This window comes from Sipha flava, unplaced genomic scaffold (genome assembly GCF_003268045.1).
Source record: "Sipha flava isolate LNK unplaced genomic scaffold, YSA_version1 607_pilon_pilon, whole genome shotgun sequence".
Lineage (NCBI taxonomy): Eukaryota > Metazoa > Arthropoda > Insecta > Hemiptera > Aphididae > Sipha > Sipha flava.
In genome coordinates this window covers 616,952-638,975 of record NW_020273584.1, presented here as the reverse complement: position 1 = coordinate 638,975, position 22,024 = coordinate 616,952, and the positions used below count along the sequence as shown (strand labels likewise).

General features: G+C 27.8%; 2 protein-coding genes across 5 annotated transcripts; both read right to left on the bottom strand.

Annotated features, from left to right (window-relative positions):
* Positions 1-4,973: 4,973 nt before the first annotated feature.
* Positions 4,974-8,769, bottom strand: LOC112691364 (ufm1-specific protease 2-like). The gene is made up of 9 exons (XM_025565597.1): positions 8,513-8,769; positions 8,181-8,387; positions 7,887-8,123; positions 7,511-7,715; positions 7,186-7,425; positions 6,586-6,738; positions 5,919-6,045; positions 5,281-5,534; positions 4,974-5,221 (listed from the first exon to the last, which is right to left on the bottom strand). Exons 1-9 carry the CDS (start codon positions 8,558-8,560, stop codon positions 5,013-5,015), a joined length of 1,680 nt encoding a protein of 559 aa, XP_025421382.1. The 5' UTR covers positions 8,561-8,769; the 3' UTR covers positions 4,974-5,012.
* A 3,788-nt stretch (positions 8,770-12,557) lies between these two features.
* Positions 12,558-20,247, bottom strand: LOC112691365 (putative uncharacterized protein DDB_G0271606). 4 transcript variants are annotated; one of them, XM_025565598.1, is made up of 9 exons: positions 19,652-20,247; positions 16,705-16,855; positions 16,474-16,638; positions 16,135-16,410; positions 15,834-16,067; positions 15,629-15,773; positions 14,586-14,716; positions 14,438-14,525; positions 12,558-13,790 (listed from the first exon to the last, which is right to left on the bottom strand). In XM_025565598.1, exons 2-9 carry the CDS (start codon positions 16,846-16,848, stop codon positions 12,793-12,795), a joined length of 2,181 nt encoding a protein of 726 aa, XP_025421383.1. In that variant the 5' UTR covers positions 16,849-16,855; positions 19,652-20,247; the 3' UTR covers positions 12,558-12,792. The 4 variants fall into 4 exon arrangements, with proteins under 4 accessions (XP_025421383.1, XP_025421386.1, XP_025421384.1 ...); XM_025565601.1 differs by having other exon boundaries at positions 14,592-14,716; positions 19,652-20,246; XM_025565599.1 differs by lacking the exon at positions 19,652-20,247 and adding an exon at positions 18,413-19,633.
* Positions 20,248-22,024: the final 1,777 nt, after the last annotated feature.

Sequence of the window (22,024 nt, the reverse complement as noted above, 5' to 3'; positions counted from 1 at the left end):
ATGTCGGCATTCGTATTGTATATAAAAACTGATGCCGAGTGTGATCAGTTCTCATGAAATAAGAGGCACCTCATAAAATAAAATAAAACTGTTTGTAATAATATGAAAATGAATATAATTATTAAATTACAATTATTCTATGAAATTCTCAGTAGAATAACTATAGCACGTGGCATAAAATGGAACACGCTACGTTTGAATGACATCGAAGTAAAACTTATACATAAGTACACCGTCATCAATATTGATTTTAAGTAAAGCTAGGTTTACACGCTACGATGGATCGTAATTATATGATTGACAGTTTATTGCCATTTTTATTCAAATTGATTCTAATTCGTTCAAATCGATCGAAAAGCGACTACTGTTTAGAAGCTATGATGTCTTCTATATTTCCTGTTGATTGCGGTTCACTCAGACTACTGATGTGCCGTGGGTAAATACCCGACTGGTAGGTAAATATTTTTTTTTTTACTGTCAAACATAGTTATTTTTATTAAATAAATTTAATTTTAAAATTTGAAGTGTTTTAGTTAGTTTTTAAATTCTTAGATTTATTTGTTTTACCATTAAAAGTGTTATCGGTTTCAAAGTGAATAAAATTAACAAAAACTTCATAAATATAATTTACATATGTACTCTAATCATCAGTCTTGGAAAAACATGAAAAAGTCAAAAAACAATCATAAAAAAGTATTGTGATATCTATGGATTGGTTTTAGTATTAGAAATAAATTTGTCCAATTTATTGGGTAGATACCCAGTAAATACCGGGTAATTTATGGGTGGCATGACTATTTTTACTCAATAGTCTGAAAACGGTTGAATACTTTTCCCGAGAACGGTGGGACCCCTATCAAAAGTTAATACCGAGATAAATATTAAGGTCTCATCTAAAAATTCTTTGAAATTTATATTTTTTTTTTTTTTTAAATTCCTTGAACTTATTATTGAATGCGATGTTTTACAAAAAAATTTTTCTGGTCTTGAAAATCAAAATTAACTTAATTGGGATAAACGAAAAAGTAATACGTTAATTTCAAGTTAATTTGCAAGGAAATAAGTTAAATTAATTAGTAAATTTAACTTAAATTTTAACTTATTAACTCCTAGGCTTGAAAACAAGATATACTTACAAAGTACTACAGACTGGTATCTTAATTACTTACAAACGTGAGTCGGTAATTACCGTGGATTATTATGGATTGTCTATTGAGCATACATTATTGTATGCAACTGCATGCATATGCATTTTGCAATCAATATCAATTTTAAAATAATATCAAAATGCACAAAACTGTGTACAATATTTATATTATTGAAAATATTTTACTTACCACGTGCATGACTCGCCTCGATACAACTACCCAACATATCAATATTCATGAAGAATTAAAATTTTAAAATATTGTATTATTATTGTAAATAGTTTTAAATTTTTAATTTACCTATGGCTAATGTTACTTAATCATTAGCCGATAACGGTTAGATAATGTTGGTTTTATTGGCTAGTGTTAAGATTATCCAATTGTTTTTGGCGGCTGAAGTCCGTAATTTTGACATTAGCCAAAAGCATTTTCTAAGCTTAAGATTAACCGGCTAATTTTAATATTAGCCGTCCTTCGGACCTTTTCCGTAACATATACATGTAGTACGAACTCATTTGCAAGACTTCTAACGAAATCGATATTAAATACGAATAGTTTACCAATATACAGTACTATTTATAATCAACGATATTCGATATAATAGGTATATTAGGTAAATATATTAATCGAAAAATCGAACATAGTCATGCAGTAACGTGTGTACATTGCAACGATCTTTTGTTATTAATGTTACAGTCACTGTGTATCAATTATTTTTATTTAAATTGTTGTAAGTCGTTAGTATTATTACTTTTATTGTTCTTTTTAAAATGCCTAAAAGGAAATATAAGTTCACTGTATCTTTGCAGATTAACTAAGGCAGTAATAGAAAGAAATTTTCAATCACACATATTTTATGGACGAACGAAAAAAATCGGCTTCTCGTACCAACTGTCAAAGCAATAATAATTCTTAAAAATAATTTTAAAAAATATTCCTATAATGATTTTTATGATTTTTTGTTAACACAACCAAAACTATTACATGCAATCAGTTCATCAAAAAAATATAATGTCAAAGGATGTAATGAAGAAAATTATGAACAATCGACATTAATTCAATAAAAATAAAGAATATTTTAAGTAGTTTTTTTCAATCTCACAACAAAAAAAGAATGCAAATCGATGTCTTATTAAAATATTAAACTAATTAAAAATTATTTTTATTGCATATAATATAGAAGTTAAAAAAATATATAGGATAGAAGTCAACTTCCGTTGATGTGGAGAAGTCATTAAGCCGTTATAAATAAATATATATTTAAATATTTTTAATTTTTTACTAAATTTAAATCCGTTCCTTAATAATTAGTATAATAATGCAATACCTATAACAACTATGATTGAGAAATAAACAATTGTATGAAAAAATAACTATTTATATATAATAATTAAATGATTTAAATATGGTTACGCAATCATCAATTAATTTAACACTATTCATATCACTTTCAGATACATACCAACACATGTTGCATTCGAGACAATGAAATTTTTGTTATTTGCATAGGTTACCAATTATTGAAATTCACATAAAATGTATTAATTTATTTATTGGTCCTTACTTTAAAAAGTGTAGAACCTGAGTAAAATTTAACTGTTATTTAAAGAAATGCTAAAAAAAAAGGGAGAATTTTTCTCAGTCCAATTTGAATGTTGCTGTTGAAGAAGTAGTCAATGAAGGCATGTCAAAAAAGTCTGCAGCAAAAAATTTTTCTGTATCAAGATCTACATCATAATACAAACTTCAAAATACTGATCAAAAAGTTTTATATGGAATAGCTCCTGTATTATCCGTATCTGTATTTTATATGTTGGACTTAAAAGAGTGATAAAAGATAAAACTGTTTTAATTATAACTAAATAAATATTTAAAACATTGAAATATATTTTATTATTTCTTCTTATTATAATCAAATACTTTAACTAAATTATTATGTACTTACATTATAATAGGTACCTGCCTATTATAGTTGTTTAGCATAATAATTATTACCTACTGCCAGATGTACTAATTTTAGTTTTTATAATAGGTATCTATTTGACTCCTAACCACAATACAGTACTACATATTGTGATTAAATAAAATGTTATGATTTTTAGAATAAGTTACCTGTTTGAAACATATAGGTAGTTAAAAAATAAGTTATAAAATATATTTACAACACAATTAGTTCATTAGTTATTTTATTAAGAATCATAAACTAAATATGTATAATTTTTCTACAGTTACCTATGTGTAGTTTAAACTTGGTTTGGTACTTATATGTTTTATTTAATTATTATTCATTTTACCTAAGTAGTAGCTACTATCTAGCTATAAAATAGTATAAGTAGGCAGTTTTATTTATTAATTTAACCAAATTAATCGGTAAAACTATTAAATTACATATATAATTTAAGAGGATGCCAATAACAGAAATTATAAAACCAATAACACAATTGTAGGTTCCAATAACTATAATTTTCGATTATTTTATACTTGATGGTAAATAAAAAAAAAATATTTAATATTTATGTAGGATAATGATCATAAGGTAAGATTGATAACAATTTGCTTCATCATTGAAAATGATAATACAAGTTTCAACAATGTTTAAGTGTGAAATATCATAAAAACAAATATAAACATTTCTAAAGGATGCCAATAACTGTACACTTTACCCTATACCATAGTCGAGCTAAAATGTATAGCTAACTGCAAGCTAATAAAAATAAAAAAAAGGTAAAGAATAATCACAAATTGTAGGTTTAAAAATGTTCCCAACTAAAAATATCAAAGACACAAAGTACATAAAATTAAAAATGATATGCATTTAAGTAAATAAAAAAAAAACCAAATATTTTATTAATACAATTATAAATATTATTATTCATACAATTAATCACTACATTACAATTATTTTATTATTATCAACAGTTTGATAATCAACTTCAGGAAAGTAAAAATTTCTGTATACAATTATATAATAAGTCTATTTGACAAAAATCAAATATAGATATAAAATAAATTACAAAACACATGAATTTTAAAACTATTGATATTTCTATTGATATAGGTACTCAAAAGATCATAAACATTAATTTTTCATGTCTCTTATTTCTAGAACATTTTTAAAAACGTAGTATTAATTACTGAAATGCTCTACTTACTTTATAATTGTATATTATAATTTATAAATAATATTGCCAATGTTCATAAAATATTATTTCTAAATATTAAAAATAGATTTAAATTTTATTTATTTCAGATACCATTTTTACCATATATTTATTTATTTTTAATTAAAAAATAAACATATATTTAATTTGAATATAAAAAATATTTAATAGAAAATAACATAATTTACAAACATAGTTAAGAATATAATACAATATAGTTTTAAAATATTTTTTTAAAAAATTAAAACTAAGCAACTTAAATTAGTTATATGATTAACCGATAAGGAATAAACATTATATAAATAATAATTAAAATGTAGGTAACTAAAACAAAACAAAATTATGTAAATATATACATTTTTACTAACCACGTTAACACAAATTAAAAATGCATGTTTAAATAACCTGTTTATTCTATAATGAATTTAATTTAAAAAAAATAAATGCGGCTGAAATCAATTATTAATTGATATTACTTACTTAGAATAGTAAAATCAAAGTTTTATGTTATTATTGAATATAATATTACTTCTGTTCTTACTAAATTATTTTAAATAATTGTAATTTAAAGTTTAACTCATAAAAATGATAACTTACATTTTATGATAAATTTGATATTAAATAACAATATAAGATAACAATACAATAATATATATATATATATATATATATATATATGTATGTATTAAATTGCACACCAATACTATATCCCACTTAATTTCAAAGGCAAACAAAGATTATAAAATGTATCTTTTTTCCAAAATGATGCTTCTTTCCAGTAAACCCCTTTACCATGAATACTTTTAATATTGTCTGATCCTGTGTAGTGAGGATCTAAAACCAAAAACTTAACTAAACCTTTATCTTCGTTGATATCAACACCTAAAAGAGTATGTGCAAGAACTCCTCCACCTAAAAAATAATATTGTATAATTTAACCATTAAAATTTTTTTATACAAAAATTATATACCTATCATAACAGGAGTGCCATGTCTATCAAAGTGTTCAGCTAACTCCAGACACACTGAATTTAATGTATCACCTTGCCTTAAAGACATTATACGACATGTAACACCTAAATCTGCATCTAATACAAAAGAAACTTCCATTGAACCAATCCAATCATTAGAACCAACAAAATCTTTATTTTTATCACCCAAATCAACTAGAATTTGTTGAATATCACAAATAGAAGGTACAGATTTATTAGTCCATCCTTGCCACCTATAAAAATAAAAATATATAAAAAATAATAATAGTTATAACAATAAAGTAATAATTAATTTTGTTGAATCTAAAATGTTTTAAAGGGATTCATTTTTTGAAATCCAAAGACATAAAAAAAACTTCTTTGAGTTTAACTCATTATTATAGTCTTTACACAAATATTAAATATTTATTTTTTCTATTTATTATTTATTATTATTAATATTGCTTTTCTTAATGTTATTTTTTAATCTTTAATCATTATTAAATACTATACAATACAAAAAATGTAAGTTAACTAATTAAATAGTATTAATTTAATTCAAAAATGTTATAAAAATTTCTTATAAAAAAATATGAAATTAAAAAAAAATAGAAATAAAAATATTAAATAATACATACTTGAACCAAGAATATAATGTTTGTAAAGATCTGTAAGCACATCCCCACTGGTGATCATTAAAACCGCCATGGCCATAGTGATAAAAGGTATATGTACCCTTAACTATTGAGATTTGTCCATCTTTTACTACAATTATAAATTGATTAGTTAATCAACTTAATATTTTTAAAAAAACTACACTTTAACATATAATGAAATTATTGACATTATAAATATTATGCGTCTAATAATAAATTTTATTAACAAAATCTATCATTAATTTTTAATAACAAAGAACACATATTTTCTACTTTTTCATAAATATAATTTTCAACATTCCCACAAATAACTTTAATAAAATCTTATTAAATATAATATTAAGAATATTTTGCATATAGTTAAATTGTATTGAAGTTTCTCCTCAGTTTCTTCATCACTTAATTAATCCATTTATTTTATATTGCTTTCATTTTATTCCTATTAATATTTGCATCTCCACATCCCCTTATTTTTAAATAATCCATTCTTCTGAGCAATTCTTGTAACTCTTCCTCTTTTTCGAAGCCCAAGGTACTGTTGTAGCCTAAATTTACAGTTTTCAAGTAATACATACTTTATACCAACTTTATACACTATCGTTTTAAACTATCTGATTATATAAATAAAACATTAATTTATAAAACTTACTTCCGGAAGAAGGTAGACCCTCATGTACATTTGTTAAGAGACCATCATCATTTATAACTGGTTTGCTATCAAATTGATAAGCATTTGATATACGAAATAAAGGTCTATCCATAGACAAATAAAAAGCATTATGCAATTTTTTTCTTAAATTACCTATAAATACAAAATTTATTATTCAAAATCAAAAAATATAACATTTAATATTATATGTAAATGCCTCATATACTATCTACTGGTAACAATAATTATATACCAAAAATTCAAAAATATGAATTATGATGTTGTCAGTCACACCATTTCAGATGACTTCCCAAATAACTATGTAAAGTTATAAATAATAACTATTACCTCAAATATAAAATGATATTAAATAATTTATTAAAATATCATAAACTAAATTAAAAAAAGGAAAAATGCTACATAATTATAAAATCATAAATTAAATATTTGAGTTAACATAAAAATATTATATTAAATTGATAACAATTAAAGATTATAATCTAAATTATCAGCTATAGGTAATTATTGTAAAAGATTAATACAACACCCAGTAGATAGAATACAAAATATAAGTAGTATAATTAGTATTGTTTTACATACTATAAGAATCAATTTGATTATGTGAACAAACAATCGTTAAAAAATGGCACAATGTATCAGGTAAAAAATGATGTACAACAGGTAGATCCGTAGGGTTTGAAACCAAAAATGATTGAATTAGTTTAACATTTTTTAAAATACTACCATAGAGTAGATTGTATGCATAAGAATAAGTAGACTTCTTGGGAATCAAACATAAAGAATCTAACTGACAGCAAACAAGTTCTTCATCAAAAGGTTCTAAAAAATAAAAGTATAAATAAATAACACAATTATTATAATTTTATTTTAGACTTAAATCTAAAACTGTAGTATTAGTGCCAACCATTTGTTTGATGAATTATAGGAAAATCAGATATATCTGAATTTTCTGATTGTGCCCTGGATAAATTTTGATATACAGATACATTTAAGACTTCACAATCTAACTTGTTGGTTTTTACTTTTAGTTCATCAATAGTTTTATTATTTTCTAATTTACTCAAATATTGTTTGCAATCTTTAACATAAAAAAGAGGTTTTGAACCAATCTGAAACAAAACCATTATTCTTAAATTATTCAATTTTTATTAAATGGTAAAATAAATTTTACATTTATAAATTTAAATGATTTGAGTCAAATAATCTAAAACTATATTAACCATAATTGTTTCAAAAAACAACATGTAAATTTATTTTATTTTATTTCTTTGGACATATACCTTTTTTTCTAATAAAGCCTCAATATAAGATGAATCACAGTCGTTTATTTGTCTGTCTAATTCCAATTTCATACAAGTTCTAAAATATAATAAATGCTTGTTTAAACCCTCTTTAGTTTCGACTATAAGCTCGAGGTTTTCAAATTCAATAGCATCATCAAATTTTTCTAACTTCCAAACTTGTACTTTTGAATCAAATATATTCAAATAAAGTATTTCTTTCTTCTTGAGTTGATCCTAAAATTATGTTTAATACATTAGCAATAGAACAAAACCTAAATTCAATTAACATACATCAAGTAAATGCTCTTGGACATTTTTAATTTGCTCAATCTTTCCTGCCATACCACAGGGAGTCAGATTATGAGGGCAGTTATCTTCAATATTGAAAGATGAGTTCACAAAACCCAATATATATGTAGTGAATAATTTTCCCACTATAACATTAACACCCAGTAAAGTAAATTCGTCAATTTTCGATGCACCATTTTTCTGTAAGGCCTATGGAACACATTAATTATTATCATTTAAGCAGTTGATTTTGATTCTAGCCTAATGTAATTTCGATATTCAAATACATCTACTTTCAACTTCAGTTTTTATGTGTAACAAATTAAAAACAATACCTGCAACACTTCTTGACAAATGACTACTTCACGACGAACTGCGTCCATTGTGTTTATGAAAGAGAATACAAAATTACTTAAATAGAACGAATTCCGGATTAATTTGATATAACATAGTAAATGACGAACACGTCACCTGGAGTATGTACATTTTACCGAACTAGAGGTGTTATCATTTAAATTGTATAGATATTATCACACTATTTATCAAAATCATGGACCATGATCAAAACAAGGACCTCATACTGAGCTATCGAGATAGATAAGCAAATAAGCAATATTGTTTATCTATCTGGATGTACTGAGCATAAGGTCCATGGATCAAAATCACAATATCTAGATAATATTATCTACAACACTACACAGAGTTAAATACTCGTACGTGGAAAATATGTAAATTTATGGTTGATTAACGAAATGATTCTAAACAAATTTACACATTATTTATCCATAATATATTTTTAATAATTTAAAATATCCTTGTAAATATTCTTTGTAAAGCCAATGGCCCTAGCCGCCGAGACAGTTATTTTCAATAAAAAAATTTAAACATGTTCTTTAATTTATTCAAATTTAATTCATATGAAAAACAAACACTCTCAATTGGATAATTTTAAAGATAGAAAAAAACTTTATAAATCAAAGTTGTTTTAAAAAATTAATATAATCCAATTATAAACTTAATAATAGAGGTTGTTATTTAAAAAAGTTTATTTTACTGCGCTTGCGCGGATGGAAAATGGTAAAAATTTGAATTTTTCAAAAATAAGTGTAAATTCGTTTTTTTACAGAAAAAAAAACCTGAATTATATACAAGGTGATGCGTTGTAAATATTTTATTTACCTTTATCGTTGAACACAATGTATACGAAGCAAGGCATGGAGAACGTTAATACATTAAATGTACTAAACCCAAAAAGTTTCCCAGTTCTTTTTTTAAACTTTCTTTGTCTTCACGAAATGCAATACAGTTTTTTGCAACTAAAAAAGTAATTTCAATCAAATCTTGAACTATTTATTTGTTAATAAATTTGTTTTTTCCGTATTTTTCTTCTAATAAAGGTTATAAGGGTAAAAAAACTTTTTAATTTTAATTTAAAGGAAGTTTCAATACGTGCTTCTGGATATTTATGAATTCACATAGGTACTTGACAAAGCTCTCTGTCACGAAACAACTCCATTTACAGTCCATGCTTTGTTAATATTGCATCGAAACAATACACAATGATGACAAAACATTTTATCACTTGAGACAGAATAACTGATTTACATTATAATATATTTTCATTGTTCCGGATAGGCATTTTAAAATAAAAATACCTACTTATTAAATATAACATACTATCGTTTTGTTTTAATAACTAGGCAGGTACTCAAATACAAATACTTCATAAATATAAATGTATATACCTACATTTTTTTATAATAATAATATCGTTTTTCTATAAACTCTTATAATTAATGAATTAATTATTATTTATTGTCCATTTTGTAATCCATCCACCCATATTTAAGGTGTTGCTTGAACAACACTTAGACCCTAAGTTACACACCACTGGTCAAGAGCGTCAATCTTTGAAAATCTAAGGAGGACATTGTGTTTTTAATGATATTGACTACATCTCTATCAATTAGTTTTTTATATTTTATTATTTACCGGTACATTTTAATTAAATTCATACAAATGTATAATAAAATTTTAAAAATGTAACATAGACATTATACTTAATTCTTTAATTTATTAACAAAACAGATATCTATTAACAAAGATAAAAAACATAAAAAAATATTTTTATAATGTATTAAATGTATATAAATATGCATAAGATAGGTAATATGTTTGTATATATTAAATTGCATTATGTTACTAAAAATGATATGATTTAATCTTAAAACATGAATTGTAAATTGCGTTTATTTTTTAAAAATATGTTGACAACATTATTAACTTAATATAAATCTTAAATTTTCTGTATATGTATACTAGAAATCTTAACCATGTTTTTACCCAGCAAAGTATATTAAATAATACATTTCTTGATTAATCGAAACAATTCACAATCCTTTAGATAGTATAAAATATTATACTCATCATTAATTTTAGTAAAATTGTCAGTAATATTCCAATAATCATGCCATGTTTTACCTTCTTCAATACGATAATTGTTTTTGTATAAATTATACACTTTATCTAACGTATATAGAAAGTAGCGTTTATTTAATTTTATCATTTCTGATGGATATAGTTAGTTTAAATGGAGTTTGGTTTGTAAGAAACGCGATTCTAAATAATTAATTAAGGATTCCAAAAAATAGCAAAAAACCTGAAGCACTTATTAATTTTGTAGAAAAGAATGAACTTTAATCTAAAAACCAATTTAGTTTTAGACCAGGAAGAAGCATATAACATTGCTGCATGGTACACTAACGAAGAGTTTGGTAAACATTTTGTTGATTATTTAGGTCCCACTATGTTCAACTCACTTTCATTGAATGTTAAAAAATGTATATATAATATTGTTAATAAAGCACAAGGCTATCTATGTAATAAAATAATTGTATTTGCATATTTGTTAGAACTAAAACAAAAAAAAAAACAACACTTAAGGTCAGTTCAAACAGAAAGCGGACTGTCAGCGCGGCCAGGCCGCCGGTTCGCTGATAGTCAAACAGAATGCGGGCAAGTTTGAGCGAACCAGTTTGAAAACTGCACGTTAACTGCAAGTGTACTGCTGGTTATTTTTTATTTCTACTTTTTCAGTTTTCTGTTTTCATATTACAAAATGTCAAGCAGTTCTTCCGACGAGGAAGAATTGCTTCTTCTGCTTGCCTTAAGTCAAGCAAAAAGAAAAAAAAGAAAATGGGTACATGAAATAAACCAAAAAAGAAATGAATTCAGGGAGTTTCACTGACTGTGCAGTGAATTGAGTTCTTTTGAAGATCGATTTTTTATATATTTTCGAATATTCCAGAAGTGCTGATACGTGTAGAATATTCAGTGTATTGTCTACTAATTGGAGATTATGATTAGATTTCAAGTTATTATTATTATTAGAGTATAAACGTATAGTAGTAATATTATGTTATCTTATTAATATATTAGTATAATATATTATAAAATATAATATATTTCTTTTCTATTCTATTTATGTATACATTTTATTTGAGTCCGCCGTGGTAGGCCGCTGTCTGTTTAACCAGAGTGATGCATTGAAATGGAGTACACAGTTCGCAGCGGACCGGCGGCCTGGCCGCGCGGACAGTCCGCTTTCTGTTTGACCGGACCTTTAGTGTATAATTATTTTAAGTAATAGTTTAAGTAACTTTAATTGTAATAATTATTATTTTAAATTATTATTAAAGTATTACTATATGTTGTAAATTATTTACCTCATCACAAGCTTTACTTAGAGAGATTAGTTAATCAAAAATTATTGTTAACTATAATTATTATTATATGTTTGTAATTAATTGATAAGAAAATTAAATAAATTCCTCGGATAATTTAACATTATGATTTGACCGATTTGTTTGTTGATTCAAAAGTCATGAAATTGTTATCTTAATGTCTAAAGCACAGGTAATATTTTTTAATGTTTTAAAAATATTATGGTAATGTGTATTGACTTAAGTTCTATTCATTCTAAGAATTGACGGTAATTCCATTAAATTGAAATAATTTAAACCCCAAAATAACAAGAACAAATACTTAAATTTATTCATAGGTACTAAAAGACAGTATTATTAATCGATATATTTATAAAAAATTAAATTGTGGAACCAAATACATAATTATGTGTTGTTGGATTTTTTAAGTTTAATATTTATTAAAACTGTACACAATTTAATAGTAGATTGATTATTAATAATTAATAATAATTGTAAAGAATATTTTTATAATAACTAATCTATACAGTTCAACAATTATATATATATTTATGTGATGATTTTTTTCAAAATTATAAACAATTCATTTTACAAAATTAACATTATACATTACTTTGTTTTTAAAACTGTTACCCAAATAAATAAAATTCAAAGGTCATACTACATTTTTAGAACAAACTATATTCATATATATATATATATAAATTTAATTACACAATTATACTACAGATATTACAAAAGATCAAAAAAAAAAAAAAAAACAACAATAATATTGTTTTGCTATTAAAATATCACAGATACAAAAAAAATACGACCAATCAGCCTTATAAATTAATACAATGAATACTTGCAGAGCTAACACATCACAATGGCTGCAAGTATTTTACTTCATCTCAACTAGTTGATGAATGAATAGAATGTTGCTGGTACATTTGAATTTGTGGGGCTGGATATTGTACCAGCATGATCTGAGACATAGGAGTAGCCTGGACTTGTTGATTAGGTGTTTGTTGTTGTTGTTGTTGTTGCTGTTGTTGCTGCTGTTGTTGTTGTTGCTGCTGTTGTTGTTGTTGTTGTTGCTGCTGCTGTTGTTGTTGTTGCTGCTGCTGCTGCTGTTGTTGTTGCTGCTGCTGCTGTTGTTGTTGCAAATGTGGTTGTTCACCTTGAGTGTCTGAATCAATCATATCATCACAATCATCATCTGGATGTCCAGCTCCATATTTTACTCTTTTAAAACGACCATACAACGAAGAATATGGTAGATTATAATGTATAGCTGCTTGATTAATACTCATATGACCTAAACGTACAGATTCCAAAGCTTCCATCATTGCATCTTCAGACCATGGTGTTGGATTACTACGAGACAATTCAATTTTTTCACGTTTACACCGTCCATATAATGTACCAGAGGGTATACCATAGTCGGCTGCAGCTCGTTGTACAGTTGTTTGCCCAGTTCGTATTGCATGCAATGCTTGTTCTAACTGCTCCTGACCCCAAGATGTTGGTGCGGCATTAAAAGGAGCAGCTAAACGAATACCTTCCCGTCTTGCAATTTTATATAAAGTACTACTAGGAATGCCATAAGCTTTACTAGCTTTATTTGCTGAAATAGAGCCAGTACGTAGAGCATCTAATGCAATATTCAAGGCTTCATCATTCCAAGACTTAGCAGGTCCATCTTTCTTAGGAGTATCTATACCAGCTCGATGAGCTCGCTGCCATAACGTTGTAGAAGGAATTCCAAATGTTATGGATGCTTTGGTTAAAGACATATTATGAGACCGTAATGCTTCTAAAGCATTCTCCATATCATCAGCTGTCCATCCTTTGCCACCATTTGCACCATAATGTTTATTTATATTATTAGAACTATCTTCGCTGATATCTATTATTAAATAATTTACAATAAGTGATTTATAAGTAATAATTAAACTACTTGATGTTTATAAAAAGCAATATGTATTTCAAAGTGATTGATCAAAGTGAACCTTTTTTTTACTATACTATAATATTTACTATACTCAAGAAAAAATTCATAAATTTTATATTTTATATACTATCACAAACTTTTCCATATTTATACTTAAAAGAATAATATTATTCATTAAATCTCTTTCAAAACTTTAATTTTTCAAATAGCAACTTTTAATTATTTAAATCTTCAGATTTATTAATGGATAAACATTTCATTAATTATATAATATACATAATATAACTATCATTAAGTTTACTTTAGAATAAAAAGGCAAATCTGAAAATGGATAGAAACAAATCTATCTGTTTAACAAGTATTCATATGATACAATAATAATCTGTTGATTTTATTTTTATATATTAAAATTATAAGTGACTGTTCAAAAATTATCTTAACATTGCTACAATAAAATAAATAAATTAGATGACTGAAGTAATGAAAAAATATGGAATATTAAATGGATATAACTTTACGTTTTAAAAAAAGATTATTTAAATATTTTCCTACAAATTATATTAGAAAAATCACCCTTATGTTATATAATAAATTGTAAGTACCTCCTGTACTTGATGAATTTGGTAACAAGCCTAATAATTCAGGTGTTATCATCATGGTATGCATTGAATTATCTTCTTCATTTATATTCTAAAAATAAAAATGTATAATATTAATAATATAATTAGTTTATACTCTATAATTAATTACTACTACATGATCACTTGAATGTTGTCTATCTATTCCAATTGCATCTGACGATTGATCAATAGTACGAAGTGTTTCAAATTTAGTATTTTCAAATTTTACTTCACTTACATCATTTGAACATGAGGTACCAACTAAAATAAAACAAAAAAATGATGAAATGTTTACTTTAATAAATTAAATTTGAAACATATTTATAAGAATTAACTTGATATTGGTTTTTATAATCCTAATAAATTTATATTATATTTAATAAAAAACTATAGAATTAGAAAAAAAATTGTTAACTATATACCAACAAACTACATGCATCATAAATATAATTTGAAAAATATCTACACTACAGTTGTGTTTTATCTATTTTAATCTTTGATAATCTCCATTTAAATCAAATATAAACACATTGATATTATTAAATGAATTATCTAAACATACGTTTTAACTTTTTACAATAGACTTTTTATATTAATTTTTAAAAACTGTTATTGTCTAGCCTCAAAAAGAATTCAAAAGAAGCTTTGTCGTAAGTTAATAAAAATAATGTTGTACTAATAACCTTTTAAAATTATTTTCTACACTCAAAAATCAATATTCTACATTTAATGAGGTAATAATTTTTACCAGCTAATGGTAAAATATAATGATAACATACTAATATTATTAACCTTTTATTTATTTTAATTTTCTGTACATATAAAAACTAAATAATATTGGCACTTTTTCTCATTACAAAAGAAGAGCCAATACTATAAAAATATTATTTGTTATTATATTATTTGTATAATTATAAACATATTGAATGTAAAAAATTCTAAAATATATATAATCTTAGATACATATTTATAAAAATAAATAAAGCATTGGTTTTTGTTTGTATCTCTTCCCTATCATGAAAACCTATGTAAAATGGGTACTAAAATTATGAAAAAATAAAAACTCAAATATTATGATATTATAACTACTGCATCTTAGTTTAAAGTTTAAAAATATAAAAAATTGATCAATTTAAAAAACAAAAAATAGTTATACTGTAAAAAAATTCCTACCAGCCATATCTCTATGCGTAGGTGTTGAAGGGGGACTAATATTATTTTTTACTGATACTGGTGTTGCTCTTGGTCCAACAGGTTGTATGTCAGGCGTAATATCACCTTCGTTAACTGTCATAACTGAACCACTTGTGATAAGCATCTAAAATAATGTATAAATAAAAAATAAATCTTAAAAGTATATAAAATATTGTTGTGTTACTTGAGAATGAGTTTGAACAGCAGTTTGTTGCAACTGTGATTGGTTTGAGTGTTGAGTTACATGATTCAATTGTTGTTGTGATATAGGTATATGAACAATCTGGGGTTGTTGCTGGGTCTGCAAATTTAATGCAGGATGTGGCTCTAAAATGACAACCGGTAAATCAGTAAGTGTTGATTTCATCTCTTTTTCATCATCTTCAGTTGATGTAGCTACAGTCATGCAGTGAATAGACTGGAAATAATGCAAACAAATTTAGTCTTTAATAAAAAAATATTATTACTCATTTGATAATATTTACACTCATAGATTTGTTCTCTTGATCAACATTAATGGGTGCAAATCCAGATTGTTCAATTCGATAATAACTTCGATTGAATTGATCTTGCTGCATATGATTTGGACTCATTTTTTTTGAATAAGGTGAAATTCTGCGTTGTAATTTTGTGAAAACTCGTCCTCCACTTTTCATTGGTCCCAAAGGAGTTACTTCAGCAACAATAGATGTATCACGTTCATCTTCAGGCACTTCACACAATCCTTTAATTTTCAGCTGGTCAGCTGTCTTTAGAAGTGACTGAAATTACAATTATATCAATCATCCGATAACATAATCTATTTAATTTCACTCAAAACTTACTTGTAATTCAGCTTGTGATACATCAATTTCACCCCTATAGACAAACTCAATAATGAACTTAAGATCATTAAAACAAATGTCATAGGGCAATATTATCGTAGGATGCTTGCATGGGTTATCCATTAATAGTTTTTGAAAGTATGACGAACAAGCAGATAAGACTACCTATAACACAATTATATGTAAAAATATTGTAATCAGAAAAAATATATAAGTATTATAAAAGTTTACTTTGTGAGCTTTTAATGTACTCTCATTACAAGCAAGCGTAACATCAACAAATGATTCATTCCGTAAAAGTTGATGAAATACAGAAGTCATGTTTGATTGGTAATTATTCCAGCGGAGACAGTAATGTTGGCCATTTACTGTCATTGTACCTCTAAAATTAAATTAAACTTACATTTTTAAAATTATATAATACATTATATACTTCTAAATTATAATACTAAAAATAATATTAGTCATGTATGAAGATACAAAACAAAATCATGTAAAATATACCTAGTAATAAATGACAAACTTAATGAAATTAATTAATACCACTATTATCTGTACCAAATTTTAGTTAAGTTTTTATTTTAAATGTAATTTATTATTTCAATTAAAACCTAGATACATTTTTTAAAAACTGATAGTAATACATTTAAAATTAAAATATGCAGAGAATTTGGATTCTAAATGTATATTATAGTTTAGACAAATATCCGTTGATTTCAAATTCTCAAATTCATATTTTAAAATAAAATATATTTTTTCAAAAACGATCCGTATTTGGATTTAAAAAAAAAATAATTTATTATTTTAACTTATTAAATTATAAATAAATACACGACTTGATCGTGAAAATACTCGATTAAAAATTAACTTTTTTATATGTTTATATTACCTATATTAGCCGTTTTTATTTTAAACTTGTAATTCATTAATAGTTATACATCTACGTATTAAAATATACATATATTTTTTGAATTATTCAATACGAAAAATTTTTTAAGCCGCTCATAAATGCTGATATCAATAGTACAATTCAATCATTCAGGAAGCACAAATATTCTTAATTTAAAAATCAATACCATGTAACCACCCGAAAATCCCACTCGAATGAGATATCAACCACATTACGCCATTAAAACGTGAACATTACCTAAGTATAGGGTGTGTTCCACAATCATTAATTCAATACCTAATCTTATTCACAAGTAAAATAAATATGGAATACAAATTTATACAAATTTGTTGTTATAAGCAATTAACGATTGAATAATATATTAAGTACAGAAATAGTTATTGTTACAATTGTAATACTTATCAATTAAAAAAAAAAAAATTATAGTAAACAATTTAATCGATTAATACTATAAAACACATTAAATATTTGAAGGAAAACCATTTTAAGTTCAAACCAAGTAAATGTAATTCATAATTATGGGTATTATTTGATTTGATATCAACAAAGGATAAATGGGTTTCGAAAAATGCCTTCTCATAATAAAATCAGTTCCATAAACAAACATTTATACAATGGACAATGCATAAAAATAAATCGGCCATTCCGGAAACCAGCAATGAATGTTTTCTGCTATAGGAATTAAAGTGTAAAAAATGTTTAGTACACAATCGCAACTGTATAACGGAATCAGACCCGTGACCAATTATATTCACGACATACAAGCCTATTCGTTGATATCGAAAATGTAATGAAATTTTTTCGAAAATAATTTATTAATAACCGCCAAACCATAGTGTTAAACGTACAAAGAACCCATAAGAGTTAAATATAACATGATTTCATTTGTCTCACGCGCGAAACGAATGCCTTGATCAGGACTCCTGTGTGGTACAAATGGTACGCGATAAACGTCAATGGTACTGGTCGGAGTCATTGTGGGTGTCGTATAAAACAAACGGAAAAAATAGTTTATGGAAAACATAGAACCTTTGTGTTGCTGGGTGTTGGAACGGTAGAAGACATCATTAAAACGATTTATAAAAGAAATCATTTATCAAATGTCTTCGTAACTTGCGCAGTATTTATTCGGAGGGCGAGTGAGGAATTGTTGTACTATACGCACGGACCAAAGAAAAGGTCGATAATATGTTCATAAGCAGCTGCATATGTAAACGTGACAGTTGTTTTTCCAAACACGGAGCGATTACATTACACGATTGAGCACGTCTGTTCGGGTCTCAGCTGCTTTTACTCGAAGAGTTTCGATCGTTTCGACATCATCGCATCGTAACATTCTAATAATAATAATTTAGGCGTGAAAAGTCATCAAGAGGGATGTGTTTCCGAAAGCGCGCAGGGATGTGTCGGAAGAGCACACGGTTCTAGCAAGACGGAATCTATGGCGGGCGGATGCGATAATAATATCACTACCGTCGTACTGAAACGAAGGGAAAATGTAGAACTAATGCGATAAATTCGCGGAAACCCAGGCTTGGCCCCTGCAGAGAATTCGATCGATTTCAAGACCGGGTCAGAAGAACGACGTTGGTCATGGTTCGTCAAGCGTTGGTAGTGAATCGGCAAAGAATGGTGGGGGGGGCAAGATTCGAAGGAGACGCGAAATTTAAGGACGGAAACGCGCGATAATGTCAACGGCGCGTGGTGTTCCACACACGAGACACCGAAGACAACGACGAGACGGTTGTGATGAAATTGGTGGGAAGCGCAAGTGACGAGAACCGGCGGCAAATGAACGCGCAAGCTTGTGCGTGCGGTTAGTGGTTTTCCTGTGGTCGAGCGAAAACCAAGTTACTAAGACTCGGCGCTTAGGTTCGCGTGCCATGAAGACCCCCGGACCGAACGTGACGGAGGAAATCGACCGATATAAGGAAAAATTATCATGCGGTACGGTGGTCACACGATGGACGCCGGTATAAGCTGCCGCGATGGTCGAGTTAAGACGCGGCAACGACGACGTTAATAGCAATAGCGAAGAATGTAGCGCATAGCGATTGTCCGTGATAGGAGTGAGGGCGGTGCGGGATGGCGGTCGGCCAGTGAAAGGTGGGGAAAAAAATTGACACGCACGCACACGAATGGTGGTGGAGACGGCGGTTGTCTGAGAGTGGGGGGGGAATGAAAAATAAATAAACGGCGAGGGAAAAAAAAAGTAAAAGAAAGAAGGAATGCTTATACGCGGCGGCGGACGCGCTTTTACATACTTACACGGAGTTTCCAAACAAGGAGGAACGGACAATTTGAACGGCCGGCACAAAGCGGGAACTGATGATAAGCCTACATTTTGTTGTCGACCTCGTTCGTTCCGTTGTGCGCTCGCGTTCGCGTCGTCGCCGTGGCCCGTGATGTACGCGCTCGCTCGCCGGCAGCCGCCGCAGTACCGTCCTCACCCCTCCTCGTCATCGATGGCGGCCGCCGAGTCGTTATATTCCGTGGTACCGGTTGCCCGGCAACCAAGTGTACTAGGCAAGCGGGTAGAAGGAACGAGAATGACGGGAGAGAATGGGAGAGAGCGAGAAGGCGATACCGTCGGGTCGGACGCCGCGCAAAGCGAACGGTCGGGTGCGTGTGCGTAGAGGCGAGAGAATCCCCTGGAACGTTGGCGGCAGCGAGTACCCCTGTTGTTAGCTGGCTGACGAACGCTGTTCGGCCAAACCGAAAATGCGTTGATGTACGGCGGCTCTACTTCTCTTCTCCTCGCTTGATGTGTCATGTGTTTGTGCTTGTGAACGTGGGACGGCGCCCGTTAGTGCGTGCGTGCGTCGGAGTGGGTGTGTGCTGGGTGATGTTGCGCGACGGCGGCGGCAGTGCGACGAAAATCAATGAATTTTATCCGAATAGTCCTCTGAGCGACGCCGCCGTCCCCGCCAGTCAGGTCGGCGAAGGGAAAAATATTTGTCGGCCTAAACAATTATTTGAATTTCGCCGCCTGGTTTTGAGAAACAACCATTCGTGGTGCCGTGTATTTCGAATGCGTGTTCCTAGGACGCAGTGTATTAACTGATAACCGGCAAACGTATTGATATGGCCTATGTGACATGATAAATTAAAATCTTATTATTTTAATCGAAATACGATGATAGAATGATGATACTATCGATACCATTGTCACACATTTTATTTAGAGGCGTCTTAAAACCTTTTGTATTGTTTAATTTTAGAATTTTTCTATTTGGAAACCAATAATACTCTTAAAATATGTATGTAAAATTATCATTACGCCTTGATTGCGTAATGTTTATTGGAGTTCGTATGTATACAATATCTCATACATTTTTAGAGTATTAATGTGTCTTCCAAAAAACCTCGCACTTCAAAAAGTATTTTGAAATTTGATAACTCTACATTAAGTTGTAGTTGTATACTAATATTGATTGTATTCTCATAAATAAATTACATTCCTATTATCTATAAATTGTTTTATTATGTCCGAAAATATTAGCATCCAGAGACGAAAATGATATACGATCTGTGACAGTGGCGTAAATAAGGGAGGGCCTAGTGGGCTACAGCCCCCCCGAAATATTTTAAAAAACTACAAAATTATATTAAACGTATATTATATTTAAATGGTGCATTATGCTTATTTAGAATTTGCGTCCGACATCAAATCGTTTTGGGACATTCTGTAAATGAAATGTAGATAAGTACCTACTGTGTCTTGTTAGTAATTCTTAGATAGCAGTGGTAATTTAACTCTGTCCATAGTAACCCCTCTCGAAAATATTTTCTGTATACGCCACTGATCTGTGACCGGAAATTACTCTGATCGATGGAAAGAATAATTTTATGCTATATCAAAAATGCACTGCATGCATTTAAAATAGCTTAAAATAACTTAAAAATTTAATCATTTTTAAGTTATTATTAATTTTAAATGGTACTTATCTAATGAACGTTTATTTTTCGAATCATCTTAAATATACTACATAAATAATCTTATCTTGATTGAACGACCGATATAATAAATTGTTCACACATTATTTTTAGACAAACAGTTTGTCGCGTACTTATTAGAAATTTTCACAGGCTGAGGAGGGTGCATATGGGTTTTTTCGATTAGCACATTTGAACTATTTTAATATTTTTCAAAAACCGGATCGTCCATAACGAATGTTTTATCAGTAAAATTGAAGTTTTGTACAAGTTTTTACATTCTGAAAAAATCCGGCTCGGACCATAATAGATTTAAAAAATTAAGCTAAATTTAGCTCGGGATTCGTGTTTCATTGAAATAAAGCCCGGCTCTGTCTGGATTTAAATTTTAAGGGCCTGACCCATGCAGGTATTTAGTATTTATATTGTAAGACAATACAGAATTATTTTATAACTACTAAACAATATTAGTATAAACCAATATTTAATGTAATAATAACAAGTTATGATAAATAATAATTCTAGAATAATAAAAATATGTTTTTGATGCATATTTTTGCATATATTGGCAAATAAAATGCTTATTATACAATTTTTTATTGCATATAAATCTACCCTAGTTATAAATCTATCTATTTCGATTATGTATACACATTATTGTAAAAAACCTTATACGAATAAAAACGTTTATATAAAATATATTTA

Bases quoted from the DNA above. Each gene is read 5' to 3' on its own strand.
- LOC112691364 (XM_025565597.1), bottom strand. From the start codon at position 8,560: ATGGACGCAGTTCGTCGTGAAGTAGTCATTTGTCAAGAAGTGTTGCAG. The intron at 7,426-7,510 runs GTTGGCACTAAT...TTTATTTTTTAG, and splicing joins TATAATTCATCAAACAAATG to AACCTTTTGATGAAGAACTT. The intron at 5,222-5,280 runs GTATATAATTTT...ATTATTTTTTAG, and splicing joins TGGCACTCCTGTTATGATAG to GTGGAGGAGTTCTTGCACAT.
- LOC112691365 (XM_025565598.1), bottom strand. From the start codon at position 16,848: ATGACAGTAAATGGCCAACATTACTGTCTCCGCTGGAATAATTACCAA. The intron at 16,411-16,473 runs GTAAGTTTTGAG...TTGTAATTTCAG, and splicing joins TATCACAAGCTGAATTACAA to TCACTTCTAAAGACAGCTGA. The intron at 14,717-15,628 runs GTAGGAATTTTT...GTTTTATTTTAG, and splicing joins TACGCATAGAGATATGGCTG to TTGGTACCTCATGTTCAAAT.